This window comes from Rhinolophus ferrumequinum, chromosome 11 (genome assembly GCF_004115265.2).
Source record: "Rhinolophus ferrumequinum isolate MPI-CBG mRhiFer1 chromosome 11, mRhiFer1_v1.p, whole genome shotgun sequence".
In the NCBI taxonomy this organism is placed as follows: domain Eukaryota; kingdom Metazoa; phylum Chordata; class Mammalia; order Chiroptera; family Rhinolophidae; genus Rhinolophus; species Rhinolophus ferrumequinum.
Window position 1 is genome coordinate 2,304,062 of NC_046294.1, and position 20,729 is coordinate 2,324,790.

A 20,729-nucleotide genomic window follows, 5' to 3' on the forward strand; every position below is an offset into this window, starting at 1 on the left:
TAGACCCCCACCCTGGGGTCTCCTCCATCCCATCCTATCTGGAAAAGTCTCCCTGGGCTCCGGACTGTGTCCACAGCGGGCTCTGCTGAGACTCAGGAGCATGACAGGCAGAGAGCCGGGGAAGCGCTCGCTTCAAGGGTGAGTTAAAAATCATTCTCTTTATTTCAGCCTTTTTTTTGAATGAACTAGACTTAAAAGATCCCTCTCCCTTGAAATGTGAAACGGGACTCGTTTACATTCCTCCAGGTAAAGAGTGGCTTAGCTCCGGCTCCAGGTCACCAGCGAGGGGCACACGGGGTCCTGGCCGGCGGGGGCCCTCCCCACGGACCCGGCATCAGTCCATGCCATCCAAGTTCTGCCTCTCTCTCCTCTCCAGCTGGAGAACCTGGGAAGAGAAGTCACGTGAAAACAGCGTCCACGGCAGACATTTCACCACTACGCTGCTGAAATACAGCGATTCACACAGTAGTCACGGACCTGAAAAAGCAGGTTACGAACAGTGTCTACAAGGCACTAAATGTGGTTGAATATAGACACATGCACGGAAAAGTCTGGAAGGGTCTGCCTCCACATCCACGTGGTCACTCCAGGATGGGAAGACTGCAGGTGATTCACACCTTTATCTCTCTGTGTCTTCTCGGGTTTCTACATTTATTGATCTTCTGGCTGTAGAGCCTCTGAACCCCCTTCCTGATTTGGGGGAACCCATGGCTGCACGCATCGCCGAGGGAGCCAAGCCCCGCCTGCTGCTAACTCTTCCGTGGGCGAGGGGCCGTCCTGCACACAGCGGGATACTGAGGAGCCTCCCAGGAGAGGACTCCACCACAGAGGTGCCAGGGGCACAGAACCCCGTCCCCCAGGTGTGACAACCAAAACCATCTCCAGACATGGCCTGATGTCCCCGAGGTGACCCCTCACCCTGAGGACACGCAGTGTTCCCTTGTGGATCTTCCGTTTACATGTCACCTCCTCAGGCACCCCCCGACCACCAGACAGGAAGTGGGCTCCTGCCAGCCCCCCGCGTTCCCGAGCTCAGTGTTGCACTGCCCAGCTCATCACTCTCGGTGCATCCCTGTCACTCATGGGCCGTCCTTCTCCCCCTGGAGGTTAGCCCTGGGGACGGGCTGCAGCTAACTTGCTGTCTGTCGTGCACAAGGGAAGCGAGGAGGCCCTATACCGGCTTTATTAAATTGGTTTTATTAATCCTTCCTTTATTCTAGTGTTCATTCACTAGAAAAAGGAAAAGCAGGGTGGTTTAGAAGATGGCACAGCCAGTTGTCTGGAGAGGACGGGAAACGGCCTATGACACAGCCCGCCCGGCCACTCACTTTGGGGGCTCAGACCCAGTAGGTACAGCACAGCCCAAAGTGCACGTGCCAAACTCTGACCGGCTTTAAACATGCTGGTCCCTTTGCAGAAATAAGGACGGTAAAAAAATGCCGTCCTCAATGGAAAGTAGCTGCTCTTTCCTCCATGGGTCTTTCACGTGAGAGGAATGGTTTTTGCCGGATTTACCTGATTTTCTATGCACCGAAACTGCCACGGCCAGCCAGCGTTGTACAGAAACGGCCGCAGGTCGAACCTGTTGTCGTCGGGGCTGTAGTTTTCGGCGTGATACGCGGGGGTGAGCGTGGTCATTTTGTGTCTGTTCATGGAATACTTGGAGAAAAACCGCTTCACTTTGTCAGCCACCTGGTGGGCAGGGAACGGACAAGGTGTCACGTCCGCGAAGCGGGAGGGGTCTGAGACCGGGGTTCTTCCCCGTGTCACTCTGGGCTGTGCGAGCTGACGGTTCCATGATGCATCTGAGTGTCCAGAAGGCAGGACTGGACACAGCCAGAGCTCAGGCCCGGGCGGCTGGGGGAGCTACGACACTGTGGGCTCCTGACAGTAGCACCCCAGGATACTGCATCGGGGGACCTGAGCAGGGTTCCAGGAGGCTCTATGGGGACCACCATGTCTGCAGGCTTCCGCTCTAACAAGCTAGCAGAAAAGCAGTGATCTTCCGAACTCAACGCTTATGCTCTGCGCCCCCAAAAAAGAAGGGAGCAGCTTGCTTGCTACGGGGTGGTCGAGCCCCGCTCAGGGGCCGAGGGAAGGCCTGGAAGCGGGCAGTAGTAAGAGCGTTATGGTTGGAAGGTCACACCGCACATACTTGCCCCTGCGAGTTGAAGCCCCCCGTGGAACGTCAGGTGCCGTGTACCTGTCGTGGGCTGCAGCTGTCTTTCCACATGTGGAGCAGTTTGCAGAACATGCTGTAGGGCCCCGTCTTGGCGACCTTCCGGAGCCTTCCGTAGACCGACAGCTCTGCGTATGTCATCCCCATGTCCTCCTGTGGAGCAAAGAGCGCTGAAAGCTTTGTGTGGAGACGGGAACCGAGACCCAGGGGAGGGGTCAAAGGGCCGGGAGCAGATGCTGAGCGAGCCTCGGACGCCCACACCGATGGGCTGACAAGGAGGTGGCGTTCACAAAAAAGGACGAAGAGCCCGACAGTTGGTGTTGAGGACTGGGATGGGCGGGACTGTGGGCCCACAAAAGATATGTCCACGTCTGAAGCCTCAGAACCTACAAATTGTGAACTTATTTGGAAAAGGGGTCTTTCCAGATGTAATTAAGGATCTCGAGATGAGACGAGCCTGGCTGGATTTGAGGTGGGTCTTAAATCCAGTGACAGTTAGAAGAAGCAAAAGAGGAGAAGACACAGAGGAGACCATGTGAAGAAGGCCGACTGGAGGGACGTGGCCACGAGCCCAGGGACGCCAGGAGCCCCCAGAAGCTGGAGGAGGCAGGAAGGACCCTCCCTGGAGCCTTAGGTGAGGGGAAGGGGAGTGAGGCCCCAAAACACCTTGATTCCAGACTTCTGGGCCTCAGAACCAGGAGAGAATGCAGTTCTGTGGGTTAAGCCATCCCGTCTGGGGTGTTTAGTTACAGCAGCCCCAGGAAACCAGCACAAGCCTCCACGTCCGGCCCTGGGCCCTGCCTCAGTGAGCCCGCCTCCCTGAGGGATGGAAGACACAGAGAAAAGGGACCGGGCACACGGAAAGCTGGGCCACGTGAGAGGCTGAGGGAAGCCTCAGCCTACTCACAAGTCGGCGTCACACTGAGGCTTACGCGAGCTGAACCCTTTTTCAACATTGGCTCCAATCCTCTCTCAATTCCTGCCCCGGAATATACAGCCAGAGACTTCTCAGGGAGACAGACGGTGATGCTGGCACTGGGTGACACAGCAGGACAGCTCTGACCTCTGACTGGGGACCTCCTGTGACTGGGCCCAGCCTCCTCCCACTGCCACCTGGGCCTTCCCTCAGGCCTCAGCTCCAATGTCACCACCTTGGGAGGCCTGTCCTGATCCCTTTCTAAGGGACACTGCCACCATCGGGTCACCTGGGTTGGTTTTGTGAACGGACTCATAGCCACCTGGGGCCATCACAGTTATTTCCTGCTTGTCTGTCCCCTCCAGGGGACGGTGAGCATTTTGGGGAAAGTGACCATATGTGTCTCGCTCACCACTGAGCCGGCAGCATGTGACGGGTCCTGGCACAAGACCTCCTTTGCTGCTTCCTTTTGCACGAAATATTTTCTAGTGTGACACTTTAATTCCTTAAATCCAACAATAATAGGTGGAGAGTTCAATTCCCCACTTTTAACAATGGCTAGAACGAGACAAAAAAAAAAAAAAAAAAATCACCCAGGGATGGAAGACCTGCACACTACAAACCAACTGGACCTAGCAGACATCTACACAACACTCCAGCTGACAAGCACACACATTCTTCTTACGGGCAGTGGAGAATCTCCAGCACAGACCACAGGCTCAGCTGTAAGACAGGCCTCAGTACATTTCAAAACACTGAAATCACACAAAGTGTGCTCGCTGACCATAATGAAACAGAATTAGAAATGCAGTAACAGGAAGACATTTCAGAAATTCACAACTATGTGGAAATTAAGAAGCGCCCTCCTAAAAAGCCAATGGGTCAAAGAAGAAATCATAGGAAAACCAGAACATACTTGAAATGCATGAAAATGAGGACGCAACACACCAAAATCTATGAGCTGCGGGGGAAATGGCGCTAAGAGAGAAACTTATAGTTGTAAACACCTGTATCTAAATCAGTAACTGAAACTCCCATCTTCCAACATACGGAAAAGAGCAACTGAAACCTAAAGCACGTAAAAGAAAGGAAATAAGAAGGATAGAGGGGAAGTGAGTGACATAGAGAACAGAAAAACAGTAGAGAAAATCAGTGTGTTTCTAGACACTGGCAATGAACACCCAAAAATGAAATTAAGAAGAAAGTTCCATTTATAATAATAGCACCTACAAGAACAAGTTACTTAAGAAATAAATTTAACAAAAGAAGTGTACCATATACTCTGAAAACTAAACACCATTGTTGAAGGACATTCACAAAGATTGAAGTAAATGGGAAGACACCCCACGTTCACAGGTCAGAGGTCTGAACAGTATTAAGATGGCAACACCCACCAAACTGATCGACAGATTCAATGGAATAAAAATCCAAGCTGGATTTTTTTTTTTTTTTTTTTTTGCAAAAACTGACAAGCTGATCTAAAAATTCATATAGAAATTACAGGGACCCAGAATTTCCAAAATTATCTTGAAAAAGAACAAAGTAGAAGACTTATACTTCCTGGTCTCCAAACTTATGATAAAGTTACAGTAATGAAGACTGTGGTTCTGAAAAACAAACGCAGACACACAGATCAGGGGACAGAATCCAGAAATAAACCCTCACATTTAGTCAACTGACGTTCAACCAAGATGCCCAGACAACTCACCGGGAGGAAGAACCGTCTTTTCAACAAATGGTGCTGGCACACTTGGATTTCCACAAGCGAAAGGATGGCCTTTGGCTCCCTTCCTCACACCATTCACAAAAGCCAACTCAACTAGGTCATAGAACTCAATATAAGGGCCCAAACTATCAAGCTCTTGGAAGAAAATACAAGAGTAAATCTCAGGGACTAAAGGAGCTGGAGGCAGGAAGGTCAGTTGTCACGGATCTTATGACAGTCCACAGTCACTTCCCTCCGTGTCCACTAAAGCCGCAAACCGCAGTCTATGACCCGACCGTTCAAGGCCACCATGGGATAGAAGGGTCCACAGAGATTCTTCTCTGAGGCCGCCCGACAGCACATGCAGACACTCCCCTCGTCCACGCTCTCCCTCCCCACGCACCTCATCCCCTCCTCCTCTCAGGCCTCAACCTCGACATGGCTGAGTGCAAAGGTCAAAGGCCAGCAGTGGACTGATGCTGAGCCCGGCTCCCAGGCCAGGAACCCAGCAACGGAGCACGGTTCCCCAGGGCAGAAGGGAGGTCGTGGAGGAACCCAGCACAGACACATCAGGAGTCGGGAGATGGGGAGAAGCATGGTGACAAAGCCACCACCATTACCTCGTCAGTCTGGGATACTTGTCCGTCAGTCAAGGGCTCCAGCTCTGCGGTGGCCGGTGCTGCCAGGATGCTACAGCCAAGACATACAGGGCTCAGTCACGGCGGCCGGGTGCTACTCAATCCAACAGATACTGTTAAAACACCAGGCTCTCTGTGCAGCTTGGAGACGGAGAGCGGCATCAGACCTCCCAGCCCGATGGAGGATGAGCGGCAAGGGGACGAGGGAGGCAGCGGCTGCCTGATCTGGCCGGAGCCATGGGACTGGGGAGCAAGGACAAAGAGGGAGGAAGGAAGGGGGTGGCCTGGGTGTGAGACCCCAAGTGCCTGCTGAACGGCAGGACTGCTTTCATCTGCTGGTAGGGAGAGATGGGGGTGGCTGAGTGGGGCGAGGGGGGCCCGGGGCTCTGCTGGGACGTGGTCGCAGCCCCGGCCTTGAGGGTGGCACTCACCCCTGTAGGGCGGAAAGCTGGAAGTGCTCAATGCAGTACTGGATGAAGGCTCTCAGGTCCGTCTTGCTGATCCCGCCTATGGGGTTGATATCAGCACTGGAGCAGTCGTACTTCGTCAGGTAGCCGAGGAGACTGCAGCGAGAGAGAACACGTGGTCTGTGCAGTGGGCCTGCCAACCTGGGGGCCGGGCCGTCCAGTCCCCCATCATCCCAAGACTTGCTTCCCCCAGAGCTTGGCCATCCAAAGGGTCTCGGAGACGTGTGGTACGGCTGGGCAGACCGTGACAGGGGCAGAGCTGCCAATGACTGACAGGAGGTGTTTGGTGCCAGACGAGACGTGGGGCCGGGAAACAGATGTGTCCTGAGCAGGGCGGGGTGGAGCCCAGCGCCAGGGCCACCTGCACACCTGTCCACTCCCAGATGCCTCCTATGGTGGGCGAAGATGGCCCCCAAAGATGCTCACGTCCTACCCCAGAACCTGTGACGGTGTGTCCTTACAGAGCAAAAGGGACCTGCAGCTGTGATTAGGTGAGGGTCCTGAGATGAGGTTTTTGTCCTGGATTTCTGGGTGGGCCCTAAGTGTAACCCGAAGGGTCCTTAAACGTGGAACAAAGAGGTGGGGGGGTCAGAGTCAGAGGGAGCTGTGACCACAGAGGACAGGCGCAGACATGCTGCAGTGCTGCCTTTACAGACGCAGGAGGGGCCACGAAGCCAAGGGATGTGGCGCGTCCAGAAGCTGGCAATGGCCAGGAACAAACCCTCCTCTGTGCCCCCCAGAGGAACCAGACCTGCGACACGCTGCTTGTAGCCCAGTGAGACCCACGTCGGACGTCGATCATACGGGAAGTGAAAGAGAACACTCTGCTCTTGAAGCCACGTACTCTGGGCATTTGCTGCAGCAGCCGCAGGACACTCGGCAGCCTTTCAGGGGACCCACCCCCAGCGCCACGCAGGCACCATGTTCTCTCACAGGACCACTGGGTTACTGCAGGTCTCCACCCCCATCCCAAGCCCACCCACCTCCAAGGGATCCCTGGCCACGCCCACGCGGCTGCCGGAATCTCCTCAGTGCCGTCCTTCTTTACCAGGCCTTCCTGCGTCTGGCCCTGCTTATGTCGCCAGGTGCCTTTCTCACCATTTTCAGAGCTCACACTTAAACACCAGCATCCCAGACAGCCGCTTCCCACACCTGAAACACTCACCACACCTGATCTGGCTGAAAAGGCACCTGCCCTGTGAGCACCACTTGGCAGGAGCTGTTTCACGCATAAAGCCTTGAGAGAGGAAGGTTCTCACCTCAGGGCCTTTGCACAGGCTGTTTGAGCTGCGTCTGCCCTCCTCACTGCCTGCAGACCTTTATAAACCAACAGTTCTCCGAGGGGCCTTCCCTAGGCACCCAGGTACAATCCCACACTCCCAAACTCCCCCTTTCAGTTCTCTGTGCAATTTTCACATAATACGGGATTTGTTTTGTTATTATCTGTCTCCTTCCACTAGAGTAAAATGGGAATTATTTTTCTCTTTTGTTCACAGCACCAGGAATGCCTGATACGTGGTAGCTATTTGATGCTTATCTGATGATGAATGAATGGAATGCAACAGGACCAAAAGCAGAATTAGAAGCAACTTTTAAAAACAAATCAACATGATAGAAAATTATAAACCTGAGATTCTATCCCAACATGTAAAGGAAAAGAAGAAATGGCTATGACCAATGAGAAGACAGGGATGCAGCAAATAAAAACGACTGGACACAGATCTGATACAAATCAGACAGAAAAAGCACAATTACAATAATAGAAAAAATGTTTCCCCAATGTGGGGAAGACTTCTATCCATGAGAGGCTTAGTAGCAAAGAGCAAAGAAAGAGATGAATATTTAAGTGGGTGTCATAAATTCATTTTCTAAATAGACATCTAGAAAATTTTAAGAACCTGGAACACAACCACTACCCAGAGAAAAAATTTTTTTTGCTAAAATATTAAATATCAGAAAACAATGGATAAGACTGGTGAAGGGGAATTGTTACAGTAACATAATTATGTAACAAATAAAATTCTTGTTCATCTACAAAAGCGAAACAAAACAAAACACACCAATTCTCAACTACATCAGGGCTCAGAATACACACCAGCCATCAGACCCCTCCTGAAAAGTCATTCCCTTACAATAGCACCACAGGCAACAGAAAAGCAATGAAATCTAACAAAATACGCATGGAGAGGGTGAGAATTTTTACCAGCTATAGGATGCTGATTTCAAATTTTTCTAATTAGGAAATAAAGTAGGAAATCAAAAGTCAAAAATGTTTAACAGAGAACACATTTGCAGACATGCAAGGACGTAGAAAGATTAAAACACCCATACTATAGAGAGATGGATGGATGGATAGATAAATGGTGGATGGATGGGTGGGTGGGTGGGTGGGTGGGTGGATGGATGGATGGACGGATGGGTGGGTGGACGGACGGATGGATGGATGGATAGATGAATAGATGGATGGGTGGATGATGGACAGACTGATGCATAAAATAGAGGAATAAATGACAAATAAAGTTTCTGAAATTTCTCAGGTGACAAGGAGCACCTAGGAGCATCAAAGAGAACAACTGAGAGAAGCGGGGTTAGGAAATGGGGAAACTGAGGCTGGAGAAGTTCTCGCAGCCTCCACTGCTTGGCTTGAAGGTCAGATGAAATTTATCTGGAAAAACCTGAATTGTTTTTCAACCAGGGTGCAATATGAGAAAGAGAGCACTTTCAGTGCCCCTCACAAATGATCTCCCTGGGTTGGAGGTGACAACTTGGCACAGAGAACAGATGTAAGAGGCAATGGAATCGCGAGGACAGAAAGGCGATCCTAAACACGCAGCTCAGGGGTGGGGAGCGGGTTCCAGACACACGTGAAGGAAGAACCACAAAGCCAGGTGAGGGTGGGGGCGGGGGAGGGGAGGGAGCCAGAGGAAGGGCCGGTCTTCACAGCCACTGCGAAATGCTGGAGAAGAGATGCTACCGCAGGAGCCACACATGTCCTGCCAGACACGAGATGACAGATGCTGAGAGAATCGGTGAGGTGCTGTGGAAGCACTGCCTCAGGGAGCAGTCATGCTCTAAGATTCGGGGCACTCAGGACCCCTCCCGCTGCCCACCAGGCATACACACCTCTCGTCCACATTGGCGGACCCCAGCACCAGAAGTCCACCTCGAGCACCCCGAGACCAGAGGCTCAGCTGGGCAAAGAGATAGGCGATGACCATCCTCAGCCGAGCCTGGACGACAGGAGGGGAAACGTCACCCTGTGCAGGGGACACGCGTGGGGGACACGTGTACTAACACCATGATCCCATCACAGCTCGAAAGAAAGGGTCTCCCCAAGCAACCTCTGGAAAACAGGAAAGTTAGAGGCATTTAGCAGCTTTCTAGCGTCCAGAGAAGACAGAGTAAGGTGCCCTGTGCACGCCCCTTGGGATGGCCCATCTGCATGATGCCCGTGTGCGCTTGGTGGTAGCCGTGTCAGAGATGGAAGGACCTGGAACCGGGCAGGACTGGGCTGCAAAGCCAGCTGGGAGAAATCTCGGCCACCTCGTCCCTTTCCCACTGGAGTTTCTGAAGAAGGGGAAGGCCACCCGTGTCCAGCAGAAAGGGGACAGAGAGAGGACAGCTCCAGGCAGCTGGATGGAGCCCAGGGCCCCTTTCCCTCCGCCAGCTGACCAGTGTCCAGCTCCCCTGCCGTAGCCCGGGGGTAGGGCAGTATTTGAGCCTCTCGCCCAAGATACAGGAAATGCACAGACACACAAATGAGTGTGCAAGGCACACCTCACTCATACGAATGTACACATTCTCACAGCCACATACCTGCTCACTGCTGCGTGCACACTCAGTCACTCACAAATCTTCCCCACCCACATGTACTCACACTTATAGCCTCCTCACACTCCAAACTTTCAAATTCACACACAGTCATGCTCACACATGTGCACATAACACATTCTCATAAACACTTCGCGTTCTTACACATGCACATATATATATGCTCACACTCCCAGCTCACTCTCACATTTTCACACTCAGTTATGCTCACACGTACTCTCACTCACACATTCAGACACCCTCACTCTTGCACACTTACACACTCAAACTCATGTGCACGCTATCTCGCATCCCCTTACTCTTGCATGCTCACACACGTACACATACACACGCAGACCCCTAATCTGTCCAGGAGGCTGCAGGATCAGTGTCTCTGAGGAGGCCCACGGGCCGCTGGCCCCAGCACCGGCCGTCCCCAGGGTCCCCCCACGTGGTGGCAATGGCGGACGGGGAGCCACACCTGTACGTTCTGCAGAGCCAGGTTTTCCCTGCTGCTTCCTCCGTGGACGGCAAACAGAGGGCTTCTCCCCGTCACCAGGCTGAAGATGCCCACGACGGCCCTCACGGCGGGGTCGATGCTGAGACTGATGTGGTGGCTGGAGGACAAAGTGTGGACATGGCGGGCGTGTCTGTGTGTGCGCACACAGGGATGCACACATCACACAACACCTACCACTTTAACCACTGTAAAGTGCTCAGTTCAGTGACAGCAGATTCACAAGGTTGTGCAGCCAGCACCTCTGTCTAGTTCCAGAACATTCCGATCACCCCAAAAGGAGGCCCTGTGCTCACCAGCGGTCACTCCCCACCGCCCTCTTCCAGCCGCTGACAATAATTACTCCACTTCCTATCTCTACGGATTTGCCTGTTGTGGACATTTCATAGAAATGGAATCACACAAGAGGTGTCCTCCTGTGTCTGGCTTGTTTCACTCAGCACAGTGTCCTCCAGGTCCATCCACATCGCAGCAGGTGTCAGGACGTCCTCCTTTTAAGGCTGAATATGAGGTCGGACAATTAAGTTCGCGACCTCATCCTAGAAAAAGTGCTCCATACGTCACTGCTGAATATCACTATGGTCACCTTTGAAGGACTCCTCTTGGGAAGCTATGCTCCAACCCCAGCACCTAGTCCACCCTTCAAAGCAATTTTGGAACTCTTCTTCTGGAATGGCCATCAGAGCTGTCGTCATATTACCCTTGATGTCCTGAATGTCACCAAAATATCTTCCTTTCACTATTTATCTTCAGGTAAACAGAGAAGTCACTGGGGGCCAGACCAGGTGAGTAGGGAGGGTGTTCCAATACAGTTATTTGTTTACTGGCTAAAAACTCCCTCACAGACAGTGCCGTGTGAGCTGGTGCATTGTCGTGATGCAAGAGCCACGAATTGTTGGCAAAAAGTTCATGTCGTCTAACTTTTTCACGCAGCCTTTTCAGCACTTCCAAATAGGAAACTTGGTTAACTGTGTGTCCAGTTGGTACAAATTCATAATGAAGACTCTCTCTGATACCAAAAAGGTTACAACATCGGTGCAGCAAGTTCGTGAACTTAAGTGTCACACCTCGTACTACTACACTGTGTGGAGGGACCACGTTTTGTGTATCCGTTCCTCTGTGGATGGACACCTGGGTTGTATCCACCTTTTGGCTGCTGCGCATGATGCCGCTATGAGCATGGGGGTACAGAGTCCCCGTGTGCGGTTCCTTTGGGCGTAGACCCCGGAGTGGCCTTGCTGGGGGGCAGCTTTTAGCTGAGCTCAGCAAACAAGAGGAGCTCCTCATTTTTTCCTAAGAGGCAGAATAAATGGAACACTTGGAATGAAACTCCCTGTCCCTCTCTAGAGAGATGCCCTCTCTCCACCTTCCCCAGGCACAGGGCGGGCTGCACCTGGTCCCGTGCACATCACCCTGGCAGCCTGTGCCTGGATGCAAGGGGGGGAAGGGATCAGACATAGCTAGGACTCAGGCTGGAACCGATGCAGTTTCCCTAAAATCTGGCTCAAACCAAGAAGGAATGAAAACCAGCTCCACTCCTGGATGTGCATTTTAGCACAAACGTCGTCACAGGTGGAGCTTCCCGTGGTTACAGCCACTGGGGGTGCCCAGCACCAGCGACCAACTCTACCTTCCAATCTGCTGGGCCAAGTCTCCGGCCCTGGTGCTCGTCTCCCGGGAGGAGTTCTCGCTGGCCATGTAGCAGGTCGTCAGTATGCGTCCACACAGCTCTCGGGGGTCCTCAGGGGCATAGCTGGGCTCGTTCACGATGGTCCGGACATCAGCCAGCACTTCTGGATCTGAAAACGGCCAGACAGAAGGATGGCAGCCAGCTGCTGTGTGCAAGGCGCCTGCATAGCTTAGTCTCTCTCCATCGCCCCAGGAATCTCGTCAGACAAGTAGCGTCAGCCCAGGGTCCCAGGTGTATATACTAAGGGGACATTCGATGGCACAGCGGGAGGCTTTGCCCAACCCCAGAGCCCGTGTGCTGCCCATTGGGCCAGGCTGACAACAGACAGCAACAGCATGCACCTGTGGCTTCATGGACGCAGCCACATGGACCCAAACCCTTGGGAAGGGACGTTAATGGCCTTGCTGTCCCCAAGCCCCAGGACTTGGGCATGACGTTATGACATCTGAGCATGTCCGCAAAGCCTCCTCCGCCCACAACCTGAGTTTTTCCTCTGCTCCTCCTATAGGCGGCCCAAGGGCTGACCCTTGGGGCCTTCTTCAGGCCACAGATGTCACCTACTTCCGTTCTTCACAGCCTCGCAGACCTGGCGGCACATGGAGTAGACGAGGCAGGCGGTGGCTGCGCTGTCCACCCCACCACTCAGGGGCAGGAAAAACCCCGCCTGGAACAGGCCAACCAAATGCAGGTGTGAGCAGAGCCTTGGGGAAGCAATGTGCCCAAAGCATAGCCCAGCTCCACCCGCAAACCCTGATGGGTGCCCACAGAAATGCTTGTGGGCATCCAAGCTCTCACTGAGGGAGGAACAAAAGATGCCCTCCACATCCCACTCTGATTTCTAAAGGGCAGAGACCTTTCCCTGTGGAAAGCAGCCACGTCTGACTCTCCATGGCAATTACAGATGGGCATGATCCCAAACTAGTAGGTGATGGTGTCCTGTAACTCTGAATGTCAGCGGCAGGAGACCCTCCCCCACAGGACTCCACAATGGCCCATGGCTGGTGGAGACCAAGCTCCCGTCTGACTCAGAGTGAAGAAATGCTTTTGGTTGCTTGCATTTAAAAAACAAAATCGCTAGCCTGCCATGGAATCAAACGCAAGCCAACCAGTAGAAGGAGCAAGTCAGCTAGTGAGACCCCAAAGTCTTACCTGTTGGCTGCGTCTTAGGAAGTCCCAGAGCCAGCAAGCAGGTCCAAGGCTGGGGAAGGACGGGAAGCATTAGGTTTGGGAACCGCGGACTTGGTGAGCAGCTTCCCTGGGGCAGGTGCCGAGGTGGAGGCCGTGAGAGCCGCCAGCAGAGCTGGGCTCCCACGAGGAGCCAGCCTCTGTTTTAAGGACCTCACGTGAATGAACACATTTTAAGTCTCAAAAGAGCCCTGGCAGGTGGTTACTGTCATTGGCCCTCTTTTGAATAAGGAAAACTGAGACACAGAAAGGAGAGGGCAGAGCCTTTGTCTCAAGGTCTCAGTGCAGGGAAGCGGTGGGGCTGGCGTGGCACCTGGTGGTGTGGGTGCAGCATCCTCACCCTCAGCCCCGACGACGTGTGGCTGCCTGCTGACCAAGTGGCTGCCCAGGCAGGTTCTGAAAACCAGCCACCACGCCTGCTCCGTGGGGTCCCCAGTGCAGAGCAGACAGCTGCAGCACAAGGTGAGGGGATGGCGCGCGGGGTCCCGCCTGCCCTGAAGGGGCCGCCCACCTGATCTCCTCGCCAGCACTGTGGTACTTCCACTCCACGGGCTCAGACAGTGGCTCCAGCAGGTCCTCGTGGCACGAGAGGGCAAAATCCACCTTCACGCGGGGGTAGGGACTCACCCTGCTGGCCTGTGGACGGACAGTGACGACACAATGACAACCTCTCTGTACCAAAACCCTCACAGGGTCCCGACACGGGCGGAGGATCAGGACTCTGTCAGCCAGGGGGACGTGCACGTCTGACCTGCCGCGGGAGACCCTTCACGCCCACCGGGACGGCTAGACTCAGAAAGACGGACGGTCACAAGTGTTGGGGCGGACGGCAGAGTCGGAGCCCTCGGACGCACGTCACTGGTGGGAATGTAAGATGGGGTGCTGCTGTGGCAATGTCGGGCAGCTCCTCAAAAGATGGGGACATAGACCTACCACGTGACCCAGTAGTTCCACTCAAGAGAAATGGGAAAATGTATCCCCCAAATAAACATGGGCACGTGTTTACAGCAGCATTCGTCACTGCAGGCAAAACATGGCAACAACCCGAATAATGAGCTGCAGATGAATACACACACACACACACACACACACACACACACACACACGTGGTCCATCCGGTCAGTGGAACATTATTTGGCCATAAAAAGGAATGATGCACCGACACATGTGACAACATGGATGGACCCTGAAGACACTGCGTTTGGTGAAAGAGGCCAGATACACAAGAGCACATGTTGCGTGATTCGCTTTACGTGAAACATCCAGAACAGGCACATCCATGGACGGAAAATAGGTCAGTCGTTGCCAGGGGCTGGGGAAGTGGGATGGGCAGTGACAGCCATTTGGTACAGGGTTTCTTTTCGGGATGCTAAAATGTTCTAACACTGCTTACGGTGATAACGGCTGCATGGTACATGCGTGACTATGCCAAAGACCACTGGGTCATGTGCTGAAACCGTGAACTGCATGGGATGGGAATGATATCTCAATAAAGCCGTTATTTACGAAAAAAAAAAAGGGGGAGGTTTCTGGGTCCTCGACCAGTATCCTACATGGGTGTCTACTAACGCACTTACTGACAGGTTTCGGGACGAAATCTCCGCCCTGTAGCTTCTGACATCTTCCAAGTCCAACGTGGCGGTGAGAACTTCCTGCAGGAGTTTCAGAGAGAGTGTGACTTCTTGTTCTTTATTCTCATGCGTGCAATTTGACTACTTTACTAGGTGTGCCAAATTGCACACGGCTGAGTCTCACCTCCTAAGGCTGGGGCTGGGGACCTGTGGATTCCTAGGGGCCCAGGGAGAGGGGAAGGCCAGTGCTGCTGACGACCCAACGCCCTTCTCTCTTACTGGTGCCACCAGAACCTCCACTGAATCCAGACACTTCCCAGTGAACTGTCATCACGGCACAGGACACCATAAATGTCTGCTGGGGGCTTTTGAGACAGTGTCTCTGTTCTTAAAGACTCATGGAAGCAAGGGCCCCTTTTCTGCCTTGGAACGTGGCTGTGTGGGGATGGGAAGGCTGGAGCGGCTGCAGCTATCCTGGTGAGGAGAGGCAAGCCGGGAAGGAAGGCCACGCTGGCGAGTGGCAGACAAGCAGAGCCAGAGCCCCAGTGACCGCGCCAGGGTCCTGGCTTGGACATGCTGCGTGTGTTACAGGACGTCATGCTTCCCTGCCTTTGACCCCAGATGAGGTGGGCGTGGGAGGCGGGGTTCTGCTGCTTGCAACATATAGCAGAAAAGAGAATGGCTTTAATTCGCAGATGTTACTCCTTTATGAAAAAAAATTTCCTCATCAAATCATGTTACTAGAATACTGCCTCATTACACTCAAGTGTGGGGCACCAGTGGGTGACATAGGACAGCCGTGGCCACTCTGCTCCTGCCACTCGGCCTGTGGACGCCTGCCTTTGTCAACACTGGGCCTCACTCAAGCTCAAAACCTCTGCAGAGAGAAAGAGAACAAGCACATGTGTCCCCTGGTTCTCCTGTCATTTCCCAAAGTGACGGGTCACCAAAGCCACCGTACTCCTCGTGTGACAAAGCCAAGGGAAACCGGGAGCTGCACACACAAATATGAAAAACTGTGGAAAGTGCTCTTTGCATGAGAATAAGGCTCCATTCCACTTCTTCCCAAAACTCGGTCGGCTTCAACACAACGTCGGATGGAGACCCCGAGAAGCACGTCCCCTAGAGAGGGCAGCGGGCTTGTGCTCAGAGCGGCAGGGGGTGGGCGGGAAGGGCAGCTATGAGGCAACGCCCCACGCTGATTTCTCTGGTCTGGTGGTTTGAGGCAGATCATGCAGGAAGTGGCAGAACGGCACTGGGAATCCTAGCTTGAAAGCCCCCTCTGGGGAACGTGAGGCAGAAGTCCTCAGGTTTCAGTGTGCTGAAGAATCACGTGGGTGCGTGCTACCTTCAGGTCCCTGGGGGTCCGACGTGGGGGGCCTGGGTGGGCCCTGGCACCTTGCACGGACCTGCACACCTGCTTACCCTGGTGCAGCTGACCCCCACCCCACCTGCCAGTCAATCCCACCCCCAGATGGCTTTGCTGTCTGGCCGAGTGTCTTAGCCAAACCAACCTGGACTGAAAGAAACGCAGCCATCTCTCCGAGCACAGGAATAAATACACTTAGCGACTCGCGTCAACATGACCTTTTCCTTCACCCCCTTCCGTCTTTCTTATGGTTAGTACTGAGCAACGGGAGGTCTTTGGGGACACTGTCACTTGGACAGCAGAGCCTGGAGGACTATTAGGAGGACATCCAAAGGGAGACGAGTGAGTGTCCCTGCTGCCGTAGCTCAGGCTGCCAAACTCTCACCTTCCCTCTGCGCAAGGAAACACGACAGGGCTCTTTTCGAGGTCCCTTTCCCTCGGTCCACTTTGAAACTGAAGTTTGGTTTCCCAACCACTTCCTTGCTGACAACCCACTCTGACGTGAACGCCAAGGACGTGAAACAGCAGGAGTTATGCCAGAGGGTCCTGAGAATTTAGTATCAATTCTGTGACTCGAGCCTGGCCCCTTCCAGCAGCGTCGTCTCTGGAAACTCATTTCCTCAGCTGCCACCTGCCTCTGTGAAGGGGCATTTCCAATACTTGTTCCACACCCCCCCCAAAAAAAAAAAAACAAGAGGTGAAAGCAGCTGAATCCAAAGACAAGATGGGGATGCCATGTGAGGGAACACTGTCACCCTCGGCGTTCTGAGCCTTCAACAGGGACCCTCTCGCTCCTACCGACGTCCAGGCAGAACCAAAAGTGACTTTTTGCCGTATTTGCACAATCGGAATTCATGTTCATTTTGGCGGTGACAGCCATTTTCCTTCTTTTCAGCTTCACAAAAACAAAAGTGAGGGCGACACAACTTTCTACAAGGACTTTTTCATCTTATTCCCGAGTCGCGGCTTCAGGTCCCCACCAGCCATGGAATCATTTCGACACACCTGTCACATGCTCCTGGAGGAACCTGGGGTCACCCACCCTCTTGCTACTTATAAAGCCTCCTCTTCCCACATCTCCTGCTTGTTCACTCTGCTCCCAAGTGCCACCTCAGGGTGACCCTGTGTGACGTGGTGTCCTCCTCCCGGGCGGTGTGTGGGTGTGACTGACAAACTGCTGTGGGTCTCATCTGTCCAGTGTCGGTGCCGCGTGCCGTGTGGGAACCATCCCCGTCAACGCGGGTGGGCACTCCTCCCTCACCAACCGGGTGATGAGGAAGCAAAGGGGCAGGACACCCCTTGGGGGCCACACTACATACCCTGGCAAAGGGGGGGACACAGGCAATGGCCTCTGAACGAGAACCGGCTTGGAAAGGACCACATGCTGCTCCCACAGGGGCACGCGAGCTCCTTACCACGTCGTCCAGAGAGAACTGGGACCCTTGAGCGAACACGCTGCCATTCATGGCGATCATGGCACAGCCGTCGTAGTACAGCCGGTCCCCGTCACAGCCCTTCTGATTGGCCAGCAGGTAAATCCCACCGTTCTGGAAGACGCAGAGTGGGCAGTGGGGTGTCACGTGTGTCACTCACCTTTGCTCCCGCCAGCCCACAGACAAGGTGGCTTCAGACCCGCCCCACCCCCACTAGATCATAACGAGTGCCCCCCAACAGAGGAGACGCATGCGTATGGGGTCACATGCAGCCGTGCAGTGATGGTATACTTGGCCTCCCATGGCGGCAGGACTTATGTCAACGTCTATTTCCCCTCCCAGCAGCCCCACAAGGCAGGCGCTGTCCTCTCCGTCACACAGGGAGACACGGAATGCAGAGAAGACAGACAGACCCCCACCTGACGAAGCTGAGCGCCACACCTGGCTTTGCTGATGCAAGTAAGAAGCCACATGGCCCTCGCTGTGTCACGCTGCCCAACAAAAGTGGCAAACTCGTGGGTGTTCCCTGCACTCCACCACAATGCCAATGGGTTCCTAGTCACCATGTCACGTGTCCAGAGACACAGCGTGGTGGTCGAGGGCCCGGATGCTGGGGTGTGAGCCCAGCGGCCACTTGACTGCCATGTGCCCAGTGTCCTGCTCTAGACAGGGGATGACGACAGTGCCCGCTCACAGGGTGGATGCGAGGGTTACTGAGGTCAGTTGGCCAAGGGATCCCCGGGAGGAGTCAGCGCATGCTTGCTGAGCCCTGGCCACATAGAGGGGCACCAAATAGCCACCCTGTGTGGACACACCGTGTGCGAGGCCCTGGGGACTGGGAGTGTGCGAGACAGCAAGGTGCCAGGCCTGGGTGTACACGCACGCTCCAGCGTCCCAGCCTGACGCCTACCTTGGCGGTGGCCATGGTCACCAGGTCCACCCTGGTGTGGGCTTTGCGCAGCACGTGGTGGCTGCCCGAGGCGTTGGTGAAGATCTCCACGCCGTCCAGGCCCATGTCCACGTGCGGGCTGCGGGCGGAAGTGGGTCAAGAGAAGGGACCGCTGCACTCCCCAACCCGCCCTCCCAGGGCATCTCCACAGCCCAAGGTCATGACTCCAAGCCCAGGATGTTTGCAAATCCCAGACCTCCTGAGAGGCTCGGAGGGGCGGGCTGACCTGTGGGGCGTCCAGAGCTCCTCGCAGATCTCGCTCCCGATGCAGGTGTCCCGTGTGGCCAGCACTGCGTCTCCAAAGGGTACGGTTTCCTGCAGTCGGGAGACGAGGGCACATGAGACCCCCTGCCATCCCCGTCTGGGTTACTTACTGACCTAGGAGCCCAGATGTCACTCAGAAGAGTTTCATGAAGGCCTGAACGTGTCCTTCCTCCACTCGGAGCACACCCAGCCCAGGTGGCCCAGGAGCCGCTGGCATCTCCCTGCTGATCCTTACGGTTCTCTGCTCACACCTTCAGCAGCCAGGACTGGTGCTCTGAGTGGCCTCAGAGCTTCCTGTGGCCGGAAGAAACTGGCACAAATCGCCATCGTGGCTGGCATTGTCACAGCTCTCATTTATCCAGGGTTACTCTAGGCTAGATATGGCGCTAAGCACTTTTCCCACGTCATCGATGCACTTGGCGGAGTTACTAGGAAGTGGTCCCATAGCTGCGTCAGAAATGACCTGAGGCTTACAAAGTCCCAGAAGCCTGACAAAGGTCACCCAGCTCCTACATGGCAGGATGGGAAGCAGAAAGCAGGTGTGTCTGTCTCCGAGTCACGTTCATAAACCCCAGTGGTGGCAGCTCCCAGGGCAGGGACAATGCCTCTCATCCAGAGCTGCCCGGGACCAATTCGTGCAGCCTGTCCCCCCACAGCTAGACTGAGCAGGATCCTTCAAATTGCAGACTGCACCCACATCAGTTTAGTGGGTCACTGCTGGTGTTTTTTAGGAAACAATAGGATCCTAGAAGAACGAAAAGGAATGCTGCTCATGTAAGAGGATTGCTGCTGAAACGGTCACACACACAGACACACACATATACACACACATATACATACACACACACACATACACAACATATACATGTACACACGTGCGGACCACACACACACACACACACACACACACTGCGCTCTGGGCTATGATTATTTCAAAATGCGCTCAGTGCTGCAGTTCATAGTCAGAACTTTCCAGACCACTTGGGAGGTGACCAGACCTGGCTGGGAGTCTGTTCCCCAAGTCTCGGCTACACCAGCCCTGACTGCCAGTGCGGAAGGCCCCCGAGAGCCTCTCTCAGGAATGAGAAGTGGTATTGGTGACTTAGTCTGGTTCCTGAATGGAGCTGACCTCAGCCCAAGAGCCAGGACAGCCACTGTCGGCCAGGGAAGTGAGGGGCAGAGGGAGACCCCCCACCCCCGGCAGGAAAGAGGGAGATGGAGCTGGGGTGTGGGGGGAGTCAGGGGAGGGGGGCCTGCCCCCGCTCAGGTCCATCCCCAAGGTGCACATGTGCCTGCCAACCCACCCTGAGATCAGCATGTCCCCACGGGCCACCTGAGTGCGATAATTAGGGGTGCAGAGAATTTGGTGTTGTGAGCTTAATTGTGCCCCCCAATTCATATACTGAAGTCCTAACTCCCAGGACCTCAGAATGTGACTGGATGTGGAGCTGGGGTCTTGAAAGAGGTGATTAAGGTAAAATGAGGTCACTAGGGTGGGGCCCTCGTCCACTGTGACTGGGGTGCTTGTAACAGGAGAAGATCAGGACCCAGACACGCACAGAGGGACACAGGAAGCAGACGGCCGTCTACACGCTGAAGAGAAAGGCCAGAACCAGCCCTGCCAACATCTGGCTCTCGGACTCCAGCCTCCAGGACGGGGGACAGTAAGGGTATGTGTGAGCTGCCCACCTGTGGTACTTTTGTTAGGGCAGCTGAGCAAACTAATACACCCAGCAACCAGAATGGAAACTGATGCAGGAGGAAGAACAGCCTCCCAAAACAGCTCCTGTGGGCCCCTGGCCCCCAACCACGCACAGGAAGTGGACAGAACAGGGTTCCAGCCGATCCACCCCAGCAGCTTCCAGTAAGGAGAGGACGGACGTGGCCCCAGATCAGGCTGCATGATCCAAGCTCCACAGGCCTGGTCAGCGGGTCCACAGACAAGACAAGACAGATTTCCGACATGGGGTTTTCACAGAATGAACAGGCAGCCAAGGAAAGTCTTCCTTGAGTTTTACAACCAGAAACCCCCTTAA

General features: G+C 54.3%; 1 protein-coding gene across 2 annotated transcripts in view; it reads right to left on the reverse strand.

The window, feature by feature from the left end:
• Window positions 1–139: 139 nt before the first annotated feature.
• Window positions 140–20,729, reverse strand: part of NADSYN1 (NAD synthetase 1) — a 29,969-nt gene continuing 9,379 nt past the window's right edge. For both annotated transcript variants that reach the window (XM_033121364.1, XM_033121365.1), the window contains exons 7-21: window positions 18,656–18,744; window positions 18,391–18,508; window positions 17,463–17,594; window positions 14,685–14,759; window positions 13,619–13,743; window positions 13,072–13,120; window positions 12,484–12,586; window positions 11,863–12,031; window positions 10,197–10,332; window positions 9,029–9,135; window positions 5,870–6,001; window positions 5,421–5,490; window positions 2,204–2,332; window positions 1,516–1,692; window positions 140–385 (exon numbers count right to left, since the gene is read on the reverse strand). In XM_033121364.1, the coding sequence (XP_032977255.1) occupies window positions 335–385; window positions 1,516–1,692; window positions 2,204–2,332; window positions 5,421–5,490; window positions 5,870–6,001; window positions 9,029–9,135; window positions 10,197–10,332; window positions 11,863–12,031; window positions 12,484–12,586; window positions 13,072–13,120; window positions 13,619–13,743; window positions 14,685–14,759; window positions 17,463–17,594; window positions 18,391–18,508; window positions 18,656–18,744 (1,662 nt within the window). In that variant the 3' untranslated portion in view covers window positions 140–334. The remainder of the gene's footprint in view (window positions 386–1,515; window positions 1,693–2,203; window positions 2,333–5,420; window positions 5,491–5,869; window positions 6,002–9,028; window positions 9,136–10,196; window positions 10,333–11,862; window positions 12,032–12,483; window positions 12,587–13,071; window positions 13,121–13,618; window positions 13,744–14,684; window positions 14,760–17,462; window positions 17,595–18,390; window positions 18,509–18,655; window positions 18,745–20,729) is intronic.